The 16,383-nt window shown below is 37.5% G+C and overlaps 1 protein-coding gene across 1 annotated transcript in view; it reads right to left on the reverse strand.

Moving 5' to 3' along the window:
• Positions 1–744: 744 nt before the first annotated feature.
• Positions 745–16,383, reverse strand: part of TM7SF3 (transmembrane 7 superfamily member 3) — a 38,789-nt gene continuing 23,150 nt past the window's right edge. The window contains exons 8-12 of the mRNA XM_077170375.1: positions 15,131–15,211; positions 14,320–14,472; positions 13,670–13,767; positions 12,936–13,098; positions 745–2,822 (exon numbers count right to left, since the gene is read on the reverse strand). Coding sequence (XP_077026490.1) covers positions 2,560–2,822; positions 12,936–13,098; positions 13,670–13,767; positions 14,320–14,472; positions 15,131–15,211 — 758 coding nt within the window. The 3' untranslated portion in view covers positions 745–2,559. The remainder of the gene's footprint in view (positions 2,823–12,935; positions 13,099–13,669; positions 13,768–14,319; positions 14,473–15,130; positions 15,212–16,383) is intronic.

Consider the following 16,383-nt stretch of genomic DNA (forward strand, 5'->3'; position numbering starts at 1 on the left):
AAAGTACAATCAATGTAAGCTAGGGTCTGCAGGCAACAGTAACATTGTATTATGCTTCCACTGAATGTAACAAAGGCATTATGCCAAAACTAAATGTCAACAGGTGGGGGGATTGGGAACCAGGTAAGGATTCTACGCAGAAGAAAAAGAAATGTCTTTAGATAGAGTGTGGTGGTGAAGGCATGCTCATACACTTTAGGCTGGACTGTACCATGTGTGAATAAAACTATTTAAAAACAGAAAAAGGGGGGGTGAGATAACAGTATCTCTAGTCACTCTCGGGCCTAGTAGGCTAGATTCCAGTATTCTCTGTTTCCATAACACCTTCTACAGAACAACTCAACTAGCTCGTAAATGCTGTTTAGCAGCTGTGGTTTGGCAACCTGGTTGCAAAAGTATAACAGGTTAATCGTAACTTTTATAAAACACATAAAAATATTTTAAAAGATTTTCCTGTAGCACAGCTACTTTTCTTCAGTTTGACACACCTGAAGTACTAATGACATCAATGCAAACTAACCAATGTTAGGAACAACCAGCTTTCCTTCTAACAAAAGGTATAAATTTGAGCATACTAATGCAAACTTTCTTCCTTTCATGTTTGTCAGTTATGTTTAAATTTTTCAAAATGAGTTAAACTGTTTTTCTAGGTTAAATAATTCTATTTTTATGGCAGCATACAAAATATACAAATAAAATTGGTAAAAATGTGTAAGAATTATATGGTAATGAGGCTTTTAAGCATTTTTTTTGCAAAATAGGTATTTATTATAAAAAATTATGCAAACTGGCTTTTTATTACATAGAATTTAACATCATGAAAAGTTCTTAAAAATTCGCATCTTCCCTTCAAAAAGTGTTCTGCTTTTACAATCATTGCTGGCAGTGCATTTTGTTGGTACAGAAAATAACTCACAAACGTCCCATATTACTGTTAGAATGGACAAAGATATGGTAGAAGCAGGAATACCTACAGTGAGTTATGAAAGATATTAAGTGTTACTGAAGTTGTGTAAACAGTAAGGACTACAGAATAGATAGCAAATGAACACTTGTGTATAATTTTTCAAAGCAAAAATGATCAGTTACATATTTTTCTCATTTTGTTTCAACCTTCCCAAACATGTTCAAAATATATGAAATGATGACTTTTTGGTAACCTGAACTTCAACAATCTATTTTACCTTGAAAAACCTAAAAAGCAGCATCAGTTAAATAGTGATTAACTCACATATGAGTATGCAACTCCACAATCAACCTCAGTGTCACTCACGCATGCCAGAGTCACCTGCTCAAACTGCAAGGGAGAACTGGGACACAGGCTCTGACAACTAAGAGAAAAGGCTGCAGATAACAAGTACACAGCCTAGCGTATCCAGGTGATCTCTAGGGGTGGAAAAAAGGGTTTCAAAACTGGGGGCACTCTCCTTACACAATCTAAGGTCCTATTTAAAGGCAGATCCATTTAACAGATTTGCCTCCATTTTATTTCCTTCTTATCACTTTGAACCAGCTGATACAAAGGCTTCGGAGAGAAGATAAATTATTAAAAATGGTATTTTACACTATAGTTAATAACAGCTAATTTAGTAGAACTACAAAATGCTACTTTTTAAAAGTTGCTTTGCTAATAGAACCACAGATTAAAGCAAGGGCCAATTTAATTCTTCAAAACAAAACATAATCCATATATCATCTAATCTGCATATATCACTAATGCAGATAATTATTATTATCATCTAATATTCAGCTGTCAACATTATTTTGGAAAGGACTTAAAAGAAAAGAACAGAGGCCATTGTTTGTAATATAAATAAATTATCCATACAAAAAAGTTCTATTAACTATATAAATTGTCTTATTTTCAAGTAATTGAAATAATTTAGTGATTTAAATTACCATTTGAAGCAATAAAAGGCAAAGAGGAAGGATACTTTTTTGATAATGCATCATGTTACGATAGCCATACAACTCAGTAATCAGACTGCTTTTAGTAAGAAAACAAGTTCTTTCTCCTTTTGTATTCTGAAGCTCAAAGACCCAGGTTCAAATCCATAAAGCCCCAAACAGTGGCAAATAAAGATCAAATGCAGCACTTAAAACCACCTCCTCCCCAGCTTTGTACAGAGTCTAATGAAAGAAATGGTCAAGGATGTGTTAAAAAAAAAATACCAGGGTTCTGCAAGAGAATCATATTGTTATTTTTAATGTTTTTAAATCTATTTAATAGAATAAGTTCATCATATATTTGTAAGCCAAAAGATAATTTCTCCAAGTATTTTGAAATAAGGAAAAATTTCTCTACCATTAACTTCTTGGTCATCTTTCTCTCTCTCTCCCTCACACACAAACACACACACACACACACACACACGATTTCCCTGGATGCACTTATCATGTAGCAGTAGAGACCATAACTCTGTGCAAAGCACAGACAGATAAGCCTCTGCCTCCATTAGCCTTGCACCAGGGATTACTGAAACTGTCTGGACATAACCACCGCAGCAGGGACAGTGCTCAGGCTGTACTCCGAGACCACACGACCAGGGCCTTCACCATCTACAGGAGCAGGGGTGTTCTCTCACCAGCTGGCTGTTTTGTCTGGAAGAGCTCTTTGATCTGGGTTAATTGGCCATGGAGCCTCTCTCTTAAAGGAGGGACGTGGTAGCTAGGGTCCAAGATGTTGGTTATTCTGCGCTCTCTCTCTCGCTTCCACAACTTGTATGGATGGGGAGGGAAAGATGGTCGAACTCTTTCTCTTCGGATCTGTAATGTAATTCCACTTACAGCCAGCATCCCCCACACTGCCAGGATGATAAAGTCTAAAAAAAAAAAAAAAAAAACAGTGGAAAAGCAGTTTGAACACTTGTATTTTAAAACCTAGTACAGATCTAACACTTTGTGGCCTCACTTTGTGTCTTCCTTTCTGAGTCATAGAGACTTTCTAGAGAATTAGTCCAAACTTGAGACTACGTCTTCACTTGCAAAGGAAAGAATGAGTGGGGGGAGGTACAGTCTTACATTTGAAACAAGGAGTTTTATGTTCAGGCATTCGAAAGTCCAGACAGATATGAAGGAATAAGTTACTTGGATCCTTGGCATTTCAATCCTATATGACCAGTGCCCAGGCAGAGCTGTTGGCTGGGTTTTTTCAGATGGGGGAGAAGTAGAAGGCATTGATTTAGTTTTTTTTTTTTTTTTTTATTAATTAACAGAAAAAAAGAAATTAACACAACATTTAGAAATCATATCATTCTACATATGCAATCAGTAATTCTTAACATCATCACATAGATGCATGATCATCGTTTCTTAGTACATTTGCATCGGTTTAGAAGAACTAGCAACACAACAGAAAAAGATATAGAATGTTAATATAGAGAAAAAAATAAAATAATAATAGTAAAAAAAAAACAAAAAACAAAACAAAAACCTAAAGCTCAGATGCAGCTCCATTCAGTGTTTTAACATGATTACTTTACAATTAGGTATTATTGTGCTGTCCATTTTTGAGTTTTTGTATCTAGTCCTGTTGCACAGTCTCTATCCCTTCAGCTCCAATTACCCATTATCTTACCCTGTTTCTACCTCCTGCTGGACTCTGTTATCAAGGACATATTCCAAGTTTATTCTTGAATGTCGATTCACATCAGTGGGACCATACAGTATTTGTCTTTTAGTTTTTGGCTGGATTCACTCAGCATAATGTTCTCTAGGTCCATCCATGTTATTACATGCTTCATAAGTTTATCCTGTCTTAAAGCTGCATAGTATTCCATCGTATGTATATACCACAGTTTGTTTAGCCATTCTTCTGTTGATGGACATTTTGGCTGTTTCCATCTCTTTGCAATTGTAAATAACGCTGCTATAAACATTGGTGTGCAAATGTCCGTTTGTGTCTTTGCCCTTAAGTCCTTTGAGTAGATTCCCAGCAATGGTATTGCTGGGTCGTATGGCAATTCTATATTCAGCTTTTTGAGGAACCGCCAAACTGCCTTCCACAGTGGTTGCACCATTTGACATTCCCACCAACAGTGGATAAGTGTGCCTCTTTCTCCGCATCCTCTCCAGCACTTGTCATTTTCTGTTTTGTTGATAATGGCCATTCTGGTGGGTGTGAGATGATATCTCATTGTGGTTTTGATTTGCATTTCTCTAATGGCCAGGGACATTGAGCATCTCTTCATGTGCCTTTTGGCCACTTGTATTTCCTCCTCTGAGAGGTGTCTATTCAAATCTTTTTCCCATTTTGTAATTGGGTTGGCTGTCTTTTTGTTGTTGAGTTGAACAATCTCTTTATAAATTCTGGATACTAGACCTTTATCTGATATGTCATTTCCAAATATTGTCTCCCATTGTGTAGGCTGTCTTTCTACTTTCTTGATGAAGTTCTTTGATGCACAAAAGTGTTTAATTTTGAGGAGTTCACATTTATTTATTTCCTTCTTCAGTGCTCTTGCTTTAGGTTTAAGGTCCATAAAACCGCCTCCAATTGTAAGTTTCATAAGATATCTCCCTACATTTTCCTCTAACTGTTTTATGGTCTTAGACCTAATGTTTAGATCTTTGACCCATTTTGAGCTAACTTTTGTATAGGGTGTGAGATACGGGTCCTCTTTCATTCTTTTGCATATGGATATCCAGTTCTCTAGGCACCATTTATTGAAGAGACTGTTCTGTCCCAGGTGAGTTGGCTTGACTGCCTTATCAAAGATCAAATGTCCATAGATGAGAGGGTCTATATCTGAGCACTCTATTCGATTCCATTGGTCGATATATCTATCTTTATGCCAATACCATGCTGTTTTGACCACTGTGGCTTCATAATATGCCTTAAAGTCAGGCAGTGCAAGACCTCCAGCTTCGTTTTTTTTCCTCAAGATGTTTTTAGCAATTCAGGGCACCCTACCCTTCCAGGTAAATTTGCTTATTGGTTTTTCTATTTCTGAAAAATAAGTTGTTGGGATTTTGATTGGTATTGCATTGAATCTGTAAATCAATTTAGGTAGGATTGACATCTTAACTATATTTAGTCTTCCAATCCATGAACACGGTATGCCCTTCCATCTATTTAGGTCTTCTGTGATTTCTTTTAGCAGTTTTTTGTAGTTTTCTTTATATAGGTTTTTTGTCTCTTTAGTTAAATTTATTCCTAGGTATTTCATTCTTTTACTTGCAATTGTAAATGGGATTCGTTTCTTGATTTCCCCCTCAGCTTGTTCATTACTAGTATATAGAAATGCTACAGATTTTTGAATGTTGATCTTGTAACCTGCTACTTTGCTGTACTAATTTATTAGCTCTAGTAGTTTTGTTGTGGATTTTTCCGGGTTTTCGACGTATAGTATCATATCGTCTGCAAACAGTGATAGTTTTACTTCTTCCTTTCCAATTTTGATGCCTTGTTATTTCTTTTTCTTGTCTAATTGCTCTGGCTAGAACCTCCAACACAATGTGAATAATAGTGGTGATAATGGACATCCTTCTCTTGTTCCTGATCTTAGGGGGAAAGTTTTCAATTTTTCCCCATTGAGGATGATATTAGCTGTGGGTTTTTCATATATTCCCTCTATCATTTTAAGGAAGTTCCCTTGTATTCCTATCTTTTGAAGTGTTTTCAACAAGAAAGGATGTTGAATCTTGTCAAATGCCTTCTCTGCATCAATTGAGATGATCATGTGATTTTTCTGCTTTGATTTGTTGATATGGTGTATTACATTAATTGATTTTCTTATGTTGAACCATCCTTGCATACCTGGGATGAATCCTACTTGGTTATGATGTATAATTCTTTTAATGTGTTGTTGGATACGATTTGCTAGAATTTTGTTGAGGATTTTTGCATCTATATTCATTAGAGAGATTGGTCTGTAGTTTTCTTTTTTTGTAATATCTTTGCCTGGTTTTGGTATGAGGGTGATGTTGGCTTCATAGAATGAATTAGGTAGTTTTCCCTCCACTTCGATTTTTTTGAAGAGTTTGAGGAGAGTTGGTACTAATTCTTTCTGGAATGTTTGATAGAATTCACATGTAAAGCCGTCTGGTCCTGGACTTTTCTTTTTAGGAAGCTTTTGAATGACTAATTCAATTTCTTTACTTGTGATTGGTTTGTTGAGGTCATCTATGTCTTCTTGAGTCAAAGTTGGTTGTTCATATCTTTCCAGGAACCCGTCCATTTCATCTAAATTGTTGTACTATTAGTGTAAAGTTGTTCATAGTATCCTGTTATTACCTCCTTTATTCCTGTGAGGTCAGTAGTTATGTCTCCTCTTCCATTTCTGATCTTATTTATTTGCATCCTCTCTCTTCTTCTTTTTGTCAATCTTGCTAAGGGCCCATCAATCTTATTGATTTTCTCATAGAGCCAACTTCTGGTTTTATTGATTTTCTCTATTGTTTTCATGTTTTCAATTTCATTTATTTCTGCTCTAATCTTTGTTATTTCTTTCCTTTTGCTTGCTTTGGGATTAGTTTGCTGTTCTTTCTCCAGTTCTTCCAAGTGGACAGTTAATTCCTGCATTTTTGCCTTTTCTTCTTTTCTGATATAGGCATTTAGGGCAATAAATTTCCCTCTTAGCACACCCTTTGCTGCGTCCCATAAGTTTTGATATGTTATGTTTTCATTCGTCTCTAGGTATTTACTAATTTCTCTTGCAATTTCTTCTTTGACCCACTCGTTGTTTAAGAGTGTGTTGTTGAGCCTCCATGTATTTGTGAATTTTCTGGCACTCGGCCTATTATTGATTTCCAACTTCATTCCTTTATGATCCGAGAAAGTGTTGTGTATGATTTCAATCTTTTTAAATTTGTTAAGACTTGCTTTGTGACCCAGCATATGGTCTATCTTTGAGAATGATCCATGAGCACTTGAGAAAAAGGTGTATCCTGCTGTTGTGGGATGTAATGTCTTATAAATGTCTGTTAAGTCTAGCTCCTTTATAGTAATATTCAGATTCTCCATTTCTTTATTGATCCTCTGTCTAGATGTTCTGTCCATTGATGAGAGTGGTGAATTGAAGTCTCCAACTATTATGGTATATGAATCTATTTCCCTTTTCAGTGTTTGCAGTGTATTCCTCACGTATTTTGGGGCATTCTGGTTCGGTGCGTAAATATTTATGATTGTTATGTCTTCTTGTTTAATTGTTCCTTTTATTAGTATATAGTGTCCTTCTTTGTCTCTTTTAACTGTTGTACATTTGAAGTCTAATTTGTTGGATATTAGTATAGCCACTCCTGCTCTTTTCTGGTTGTTATTTGCATGAAATATCTTTTCCCAACCTTTCACTTTCAACCTATGTTTATCTTTGGGTCTAAGATGTGTTTCCTGTAGACAGTATATAGAAGGATCCTGTTTTTTAATCCATTCCGCCAATCTATGTCTTTTGATTGGGGAATTCAGTCCATTAACATTTAGTGTTATTACTGTTTGGATAATATTTTCCTCTAACATTTTGCTTTTTGTATTATATATATCATATCTGATTTTCCTTCTTTCTACACTCTTCTCCATACCTCTCTCTTCTGTCTTTTCGTATGTGACTCTAGTGCTCCCTTTAGTATTTCTTGCAGAGTTTGTCTTTTGGTCACAAATTCTCTCAGTGACTTTTTGTCTGAGAATGTTTTAATTTCTCCCTCATTTTTGAAGGACAATTTTGCTGGATATAGGAGTCTTGGTTGGCAGTTTTTCTCTTTTAGTAATTTAAATATATCATCCCACTGTCTTCTAGCTTCCATGGTTTCTGCTGAGAAATCTACACATAGTCTTATTGGGTTTCCCTTGTATGTGATGGATTGTTTTTCTCTTGCTGCTTTCAAGATCCTCTCTTTCTCTTTGACCTCTGACATTCTAACTAGTAAGTGTCTTGGAGAACGCCTATTTGGGTCTATTCTCTTTGGGGTGCGCTGCACTTCTTGGATCTGTAATATTAGGTCTTTCATAAGAGTTGGGAAATTTTCAGTGATAATTTCTTCCATTAGTTTTTCTCCTCCTTTTCCCTTCTCTTCTCCTTCTGGGACACCCACAACACGTATATTTTTGCGGTTCATATTGTCCTTGAGTTCCCTGATACCCTGTTCAAATTTTTCCATTCTTTTCCCGATAGTTTCTGTTTCTTTTTGGAATTCAGATGTTCCATCCTCCAAATCACTAATTCTATCTTCTGTCTCTTTAAATCTATCATTGTAGGTATCCATTGTTTTTTCCATGTTTTCTACTTTATCCTTCACTTCCATAAGTTCTGTGGTTTGTTTTTTCAGTTTTTCTATGTCTTCTTTTTGTTCAGCCCATGTTTTCTTCATGTCCTCCCTCAATTTATCGATTTCGTTTTTGAAGAGGTTTTCCATTTCTGTTCGTATATTCAGCATTAGTTGTCTCAGCTCCTGTATCTCATTTGAACTATTGGTTTGTTCCTTTGACTGGGCCATATTTTCAATCTTCTGAGTGTGGTCCGTTATCTTCTGCTGGCGTCTGGGCATTTAGTCAGATTTCCCTGGGTGTCGCACCCAACAAGGTTGTAAGATTTTTCTGTGAAATCTCTGGGTTCTGTTTTTCTTATCCTGCCCAGTAGGTGGCGCTCGTGGCACATGTTTGTCTCACATGTTTGGAAGGGATCCCCCCCGGTCACCGTTCTCCGCGCCCTGGGGATTTCCCATCCAATTCTCTCAGTTGGTCCCGGGGGCTGCGCGTGGTGGGGGCGCCCGCCGCCGCGGTTTGAGGGGACCCTGTGGCTCCTTTATTAATGCCCCTATTGGTGTTTGGTTGGACCCAGTTCCTGCCACTGTCGGAAATTCTCTCCTCTCCCTGGTGGGGTGCCGGTTCTCGGCCGCCGCGGCCCGGGGAACTCGCCACCGGACCAGGAAGCCGGAGGGGCGCTGGTTGCCGGCCACCGCGGCTTGGGTAGCTCTCTGATCCGAGACTCGTAGCTGGTCCAGGAAGCCGCCCTCAAAAGAGGGGCGCCGGCCGCCGCGGCTTGGGAAACTTCCCTCTCCGAGACTCTCAGCCGGCCCGGGAAGGAGGGATGGAGGAGCTCCGACCGCCAGCTGCCGCGGCTCGGGGAAGCGCGCACCGCTTGGGGATCTCACCGCAGCAGTCTCGCAGTCAGTCTAGCCAGTCCAGACTGGGGTACGCTGTGTGTCCATTCCCTGCCGTGGCCCCAGGAGCTGTTTTGCACTGTTTCTGTTCACCTCATAGTTGCTCTGGAGGAGGAACTAAGACGCATGTACCTTACTAAGCCGCCATCTTGGCCCCGCCTCCGTACTGATTTAGTTTTAATTCACATACATATATCATGGAACATTAGACACCATCAAGCCTCTTTCATTGGTAAAGGGTTCTGACTAGGTGGGACTCTAGTACACATCCCTGCTACTGCTGGCAAGGACCCTACCCTACTCAAATTGAGCAGATACAGAAATGCATGAAGACATTCAATAGCTGCAATTGCAATTTCTAATAAAAGTTTTGGCAAAAAACTGCCTTGTACTTAAGACTTCCCAAGACACGTGGATTTCAAGGTCTCCACCATCAACCTGTTACCCAGGGCAGGGAGGTTCAGGGTAGTACATGGAAAGACCAGCTCTAATAAATTCATAAGTTCATGATTACATTGATGCCACATTCTCTTCACTTCTAAGACATACTTTTCTACCATCTATTTTTTAAGATATGAAATCAAGACATTTCTTAACAATCAAATGAGAGGGAGGAGGTATAGCTGAGAAATTAGGATTTAACAAATGACTGTGACTACTGACTCATTATCTAGATATTTCTTTTTAGTGCCCACGGTTTTAGAATACCCAGAAGGAAATACCCTGAAGTTGCTGAACTGCAATCTAGTAGCCCTGATCTTTGATAATGATTGTATAACTATACTGCAAAAAAAAAAGTAAGTTGCCCGTGTTTATCTGGATCTACTTCTGGGTATCTGATTTTATTCCACCGGTACATATTATCTATCTCTGTCAAATTTCACTATCTTAGTTAACCTACCTCTATTTTAGTCTTAAAAGTGGGTAGACTCATGCACTGCTCCTTCCCTATGGTAAAAGAATGAAATGCAACATACAAAAAAATAAACAGAAAGAAAAGTGGGTAAACTGCAATATTAGTAGCTAATACAAGGGAGGAATATGGGATATGAGATGTTTGGGGTTTTCCTTTTTATTTCTATTTCTTTTTCTGGAGTAATGCAAATGTTCTAAAAATGATCATGGCGTTGAATGCACAACTATGCTGTGATACTGACTGTATACTTCAGATGGATTGTATGGTGTTATGGTTGAGTTCATGTGTCAACTTGGCCAGGAGACTGTGCCCAGTTTTTTGGTCTAGTAAGCACTGGCCTAGCTATTACTACAAGGGAATTTTGTGGCTAGTTAATAAACCAGAAGATGGTTTATTAAATCATCAGCATGTTGATCTCATCCATAGCTGATTACATCTTCAGTCAGACAAGGGTAGTGTCCCTCGCAATCAGTGACATTTAATCTAATCAGCTGAAGACTTTAAAGGAGAAATTAAGAATCTCTCTACTTCAGCCAGCCAACCTCTCCTGGGGATTCACTGAAGAGCTTCACTGGAGCTGTGAACCTGCAGCCTGCCCCATGGAATTTGGACTTGCGCATCTCCATAGCTGCATGAGACAATTTTATAAAATCTCATATTTACAGAAATCTCGTAATTGTTCTGTTTCCCTAGAGAATCTAAACTATATCTCAATAAAACTACATAGAAAAGACATATCTTAACAATATTTGTGAACATATGTGATAGTCATCTTTTCCTTTAAAAGTTTATGGAGCATGAGGAAGAACAAAGGAATGTTATTATTGCAGGGTACTGAAAATAGATGGCAATTAATATTTTAAAATGTCACCTTCTGTGTGAGACTAAAGCAAAAAATGTTTATTAGTTACAAAATTTATATTTTGACTAGTGCATTTCCTAATATCACTTATGTAGATAGTTTGATTGAACGCCATAAGTACTTGGAATCTCAGGTAGGACATGAGATTTTGCTGGTTTGTCCAGAGTGATTCGATCAGTGAGTGGAAAAGTATCTGCAAAGCCCCCTTCAGGAAGTGGTGAGAACGGGGAGAAATTCAACTTCCCCAAGTTGAATTCTTGATATTCTCACAAGCAGTGTGGACAACCAAAGCTATAGGCAGAGCCCCCAGTCTTGGGATTTGTTCATATGAAACTTAACCTCGCAAAGGATAGGTCAAGCCTAGTTAAAATTTAGGCCTAAGAGTCACCCCCAAGAGAGCCTCTTTTGCTCAGATGTGGCCCCTCTCTCCAGCCAACACAATGAGCAGTCTCACCACCCTACCCCTCTCTACGTGGGACATGACTCCCAGGGGTGTGGACCTTCCTGGCAACATGGGACAGAGATCTTGGAATGAACGGAGACTCAGCATCAAGGGATTGAGAAAAACCCTAGATGAGCTGAGACATAGCATCAAGGGATTGAGAAAACCTTCTCGACCAAAAGGGGGAAGAGGGAAATGAGACCAAGTGTCAATGACTGAGAGATTCCAAACAGAGTGAAGAGGTTATCCTGGAGGTTATTCTTATGCATCAAGCAGATATCATCTTGTTATTCAAGATGTAATGGAGAGGCTGGAGGGAACTGCCTGAAAATGTAGAGCTGTGTTCCAGTAGCCATGTTTCTTGAGGATGATTGAATAATGATACAGCTGTCACAATGTGACTGTGTGATTGTGAAAACCTTGTGTCTGATGCTCCTTTTATCTACCTTGTCAACAAAGGAGTAGAACATATGGAATAAAAATAAATAATAGGGGGAACAAATGCTAAAATAAATTTAGTTTAAATGTTAGTGATCAATGAAAGCAAGGGGTAAGGGGTATGGTAGGTATAATCTTTTTTTTTTCTTTCCTGTGTTTGTTTTATTTCTTTTTCTATTGTCTTTTTATTTCTTTTTCTGAATTAATGCAAATGTTCTAAGAAATGATGAATATGCAACTGAGTGATGATATTGTGAATTACTGATTATGTATGTTGTTTTGTTTCTTTATTTTTTAATTAATAAATAAATTTTTTTAAAAAGTTTATGGAGAAACCTGATGTGGATCATGACTGTGGTCAATTATACAAATATAACAAAGTCCTCATAAACTAGAACAAATGTATGTCACTTTTACAAGGTGTTCATAATGGGGTGGTATATGGGAAAAATAAAATTAATGCAAACTATGGACTAATATTAACAGTAACACTGTAATAGTCCTTTGTCAGTTGTAACAAAGATATTATACCAAAGCTAAGTGTCAATAATAGGTTACAAGAGGTGCAGGATGTTTTCTTTTTCTGGAGCAATGAGAATATTCTCAAATTGATTGTGGTGGTGAATGCACAACTTTGTGACTATCCCAAAAGACAATGATTGTATACACTGGATGGATTGTATGGTCTGGGAATAAGATTTAAAAAAAAAAAGTTAACAGAAAAATCTTTGATAGACTCTTGGAACTGAGGAAACAATACATTTATTGACTAAAAAATCACTTCCACTTCCAATTAGCAAATTGCATGCAATTTTTAATTAAAGGATGGAAATGAGAATAACAAAAAATTAAATTAGGTTGTCATCTGCATACACCATTGCAAACAGCTTTATTCTCAGCATTTTCCTCACAACTGGAAATTTATCATGTAAACCTAAGTAAACCTGACTTGGAAAATTCATAATAAAGCTCATTTAGTAGATTTTTAGATGTATTAACTTCAACTACTATACAAATTTAAATTCTTTGCTCCTATGATCATAATAGAATTTCCATGGTGTGACCTTCCTTCTTTTATCACAGTTTGCCTGCTTTCAATCCGAGTTACCTAGTGCTCTGTTCACACTCGTGGGTCCATACTCCCATCACCATTACTTTGGTTTTTGGATTTAGAGACTTACCATTGGTTTGAAAAGGCACATTTGTGAAAGCTCTGCGGAAATCTGCATTGAGTGCCCTCTTGAGTACATTCAAAGTGATGAAGGAAAGGCTTGTGTACATGCAACTGTCTATGGCCAAAACCACTGAATAGGAGCCAATGATTCCACAAGTCAGTATGTTCAGCTGTGGAAGAGTAGAAGACTTTATGCATCATCCCTAGTAGAAAAGAATATTTTCTAACTCTCATTACTAGCCTCAAACACAGGGAATCCACTTCAGCTCCCTCAGGACACATTCTTAGAGTTGGATAAAGGTTATCTACAAAAATAAACTGAATGCAACCCTAGACATCCATAGTGGAGGCTTTAAAAATCCTTAATCATATCAAAACTGTATAAACTATCTTCCCTGTGAAAGATCTTTTCAAAAATAAAGTCTAATTAGATGAACTATTCTCCTAGAGAGAACAGACACTCATGATCCATTAGATTGTTACACTATAGTAAGCTCTATGTTCTCGGCTTCCACTATTAAAGGCATTTAGATGGTGGTGACTTGAACCACCTGACGAAAAAAAATCACTCTGTGAAAAGCATATATACTTAGTTTCATAATTACAAGACTATTTAAAATCAGTCACATGGTATGGATTATCATACAGCCCTCCCTAGTAAATAAAACATGCAAAACGATGCAATGACTAAAGGCCTGGGGTGATACAGTGAATACATCTAACTTTTGATGAAACACTTACTATTCTTAGGCAGCCCATGAAAACTACTGGAATGACAACAGCTATACAAGAGAAGGTCACCCAAAACACAACATCATCATGAAAAACCATCAGGTTTCCTAAAAAAGCAAAGAGAAATCAAGAGTAATCAGACTCACCAAATTAATTTTCTCAACCTGCGAACACAGGTACACATGAAAGGTTTAAAGTAACAATCGGAGAAACATGTGGGCAAGTAGAAAAGAATTCTGATTTTTTTCACTTAACTGCCAATACAACTCTGTTTAAAGGTGTGTCCTACAAGAGAGGGGAAGGATCAAGCATGTCAATCTGATGCACTTGTTTCTAGGATAACTCAGAAGGGCCTGGAGTGGTTCGAGAGCTTCCATCTGCTAGCTCTGTGGGCCTCAGTTTCCTAAGCAATAAAATGAGAAGGTTGAACCTCATCCTTTCCAAGCTCTAAATCATCCTGTCAAGCTCTAAATCATCCTGTCTAGCTCTAAATTTCTATGATTTCATGATTTTGTACTACAAAGTAAAAATACCCAGCAAGTGCCATTCAGAGTTAAGCTATGAACTCCTACTCAGGTTGTATATATGGACTCGACAGTGCCCAAATAAAGTCTTTCAAATGAATCAAACACAACAGAATATGAGCTACAGATACCTACCCAGCGGAGTGAAGAAAGTCACCGATGAGACAAGGAACCCCAGCACTAGTCCCACAAACAGCATGCAGATTATGAGGAGTCCAAATCGCCACCAAATGGCTACCAAAAAAATGCCACCAATGCTTCCAGCTATGGTTGTTAGAACCAGACGAACTGTTCAAAGCGAGATGAACGGTTTGATGAGTAGCAGCATTTCTGACCCTGTGCTTTAGAGGCACAGCCATATCAGAGTCAGCCTTACCAGCCCCTCTGTTTGTTGGTCAGGCACCAAGGGCTCTGTATTAGGGCCAGGAAATCAGCATGAAGCCCCCTCTAGTTTGCAGAGGGAGGGGGAGGAGCCTGGACTAAGATGCAAACAAGCCAGGGAGCTAAACCTCACAGGACTGGAGATAAGCTCGGCTTGGCACAGCACAGTCTATAAATAGGGGCCGAGAAAGAACAGGTGACAATTATTCTGCTCAGTGTGATGTGAGACGGGAGGGTATTTTTAAGTAAAGAAAATTTTGATTATTGCGAATTTCCTATCTTCAATATATTACATAGTGGAAGACAGGTTTATAATTGATACGTCCCTTTGTTTTACTATGTAGCATGAAATTTACCATTCAGATTAAAAACCCACAAGGGAAGTTCTGATGAGTAGTTCAGAAAGATGTTTATAGGATTAAATGTAAAGGAGACCCATTATTTTACACACATAAGGGGATATCACACTCAACACTGGTCAAACTGTAGAAGGAAAAGTGAAGTATAACACAGCATCTTCCTATTTGAACACCCAGTTAAACTATGTTATTTCATTTCCACTTACCATCATATTTAATAGGTGTCAGTCTTGTAATCAGTATATAAAAGAAGAATCCCATAAAGATAAAACCTATGAAGAATAATTCTGGTAGCAAGTCATAGGAAGAAGGGAAAAGAAAAAACAAGCTGTGATAAGGTATTCTTTTACAATGTAATTTAAATATTTAATCTATAAATACATGCTTAAACTCCCAGAATTTAAACATATGTTCAGACAGAGAAGAAAAATAATTAAAGATAGGAGAAATTTAGAAGTCACTGGGAGTAAGTATTATTAGGAGGTACACGTTTTAGCATGCAAGTCAATTTAAATGATTAAATAATTAAAAATTGCAATTACTAATTTCACAGATCATTTTACTCTATTTTTTCCTACTTAAAACAAGAATAGTACTTTTGTCACTTGTGTCTAATCTGAAATTATAAACTAAATTTCAATAGTTAACTAAGCAAAAATAATACACAAAAGTTTAAATGTAACAAAGTATTTCAAAGCAAAGTGTAACTTTTAATTCTTCTTTTCTTTTAATTCATCCTGTCAAGGATAAACATTTCTTTATCCATTAAGATATCTCTAATGTATCTTACGTAAGGTCTTTGGGACCCTACCCACAGTTCAGCAATCAAATCCTCTGTAATAATATCATTCTACACTTGGAGGAATTAAATATTCTTCACAATACTCTTTGCTAATTAGTCAAGAAAGGAATGTAATTAACAATGGAGGGAGAGGAGCTGCTATTCAAACAATTTATTAAAACTTGAGAGTTTTATTAGATCAGGATTATGTTCACGCCCCCCTTGAGCTCAGTTATACACCATGTCTATTAACTGAATCAGGTTCTTTGTAAACCTCAGTTACACAAAAGGTAACCCCCAAATTCAGATCAATTCAATGAGCATAATTTTTATTTAACTCCCCACTGTGCATCACTGGATTTCAGTTTGGTTTCTGAATCTCCCAGGACTGAGCCAGTCATCTCTTTCTCCTTCTACACCACAATGCTGCAGCCTGATTTATTTGAAACCAAGTCAATCACCATCACCAAAATTTACACATGGTTTTATGCAGACATCCTGATTTCGAACCTAGGTTATCTCTACTCTACAGGCAAATCTAGCTGTTGGCAAACTCTGTTGCACAAACCAAATTTTATTTCCCTCTTGATAAGAGGAGATTGCTCTCCACTGTGAGAGAAGATTTGAAAAAAAATAAATAAAAATGCAGAACTCAGAATTTTGACAAGAACCCAGGCA

This window comes from Tamandua tetradactyla, chromosome 7 (genome assembly GCF_023851605.1).
Source record: "Tamandua tetradactyla isolate mTamTet1 chromosome 7, mTamTet1.pri, whole genome shotgun sequence".
NCBI lineage: Eukaryota > Metazoa > Chordata > Mammalia > Pilosa > Myrmecophagidae > Tamandua > Tamandua tetradactyla.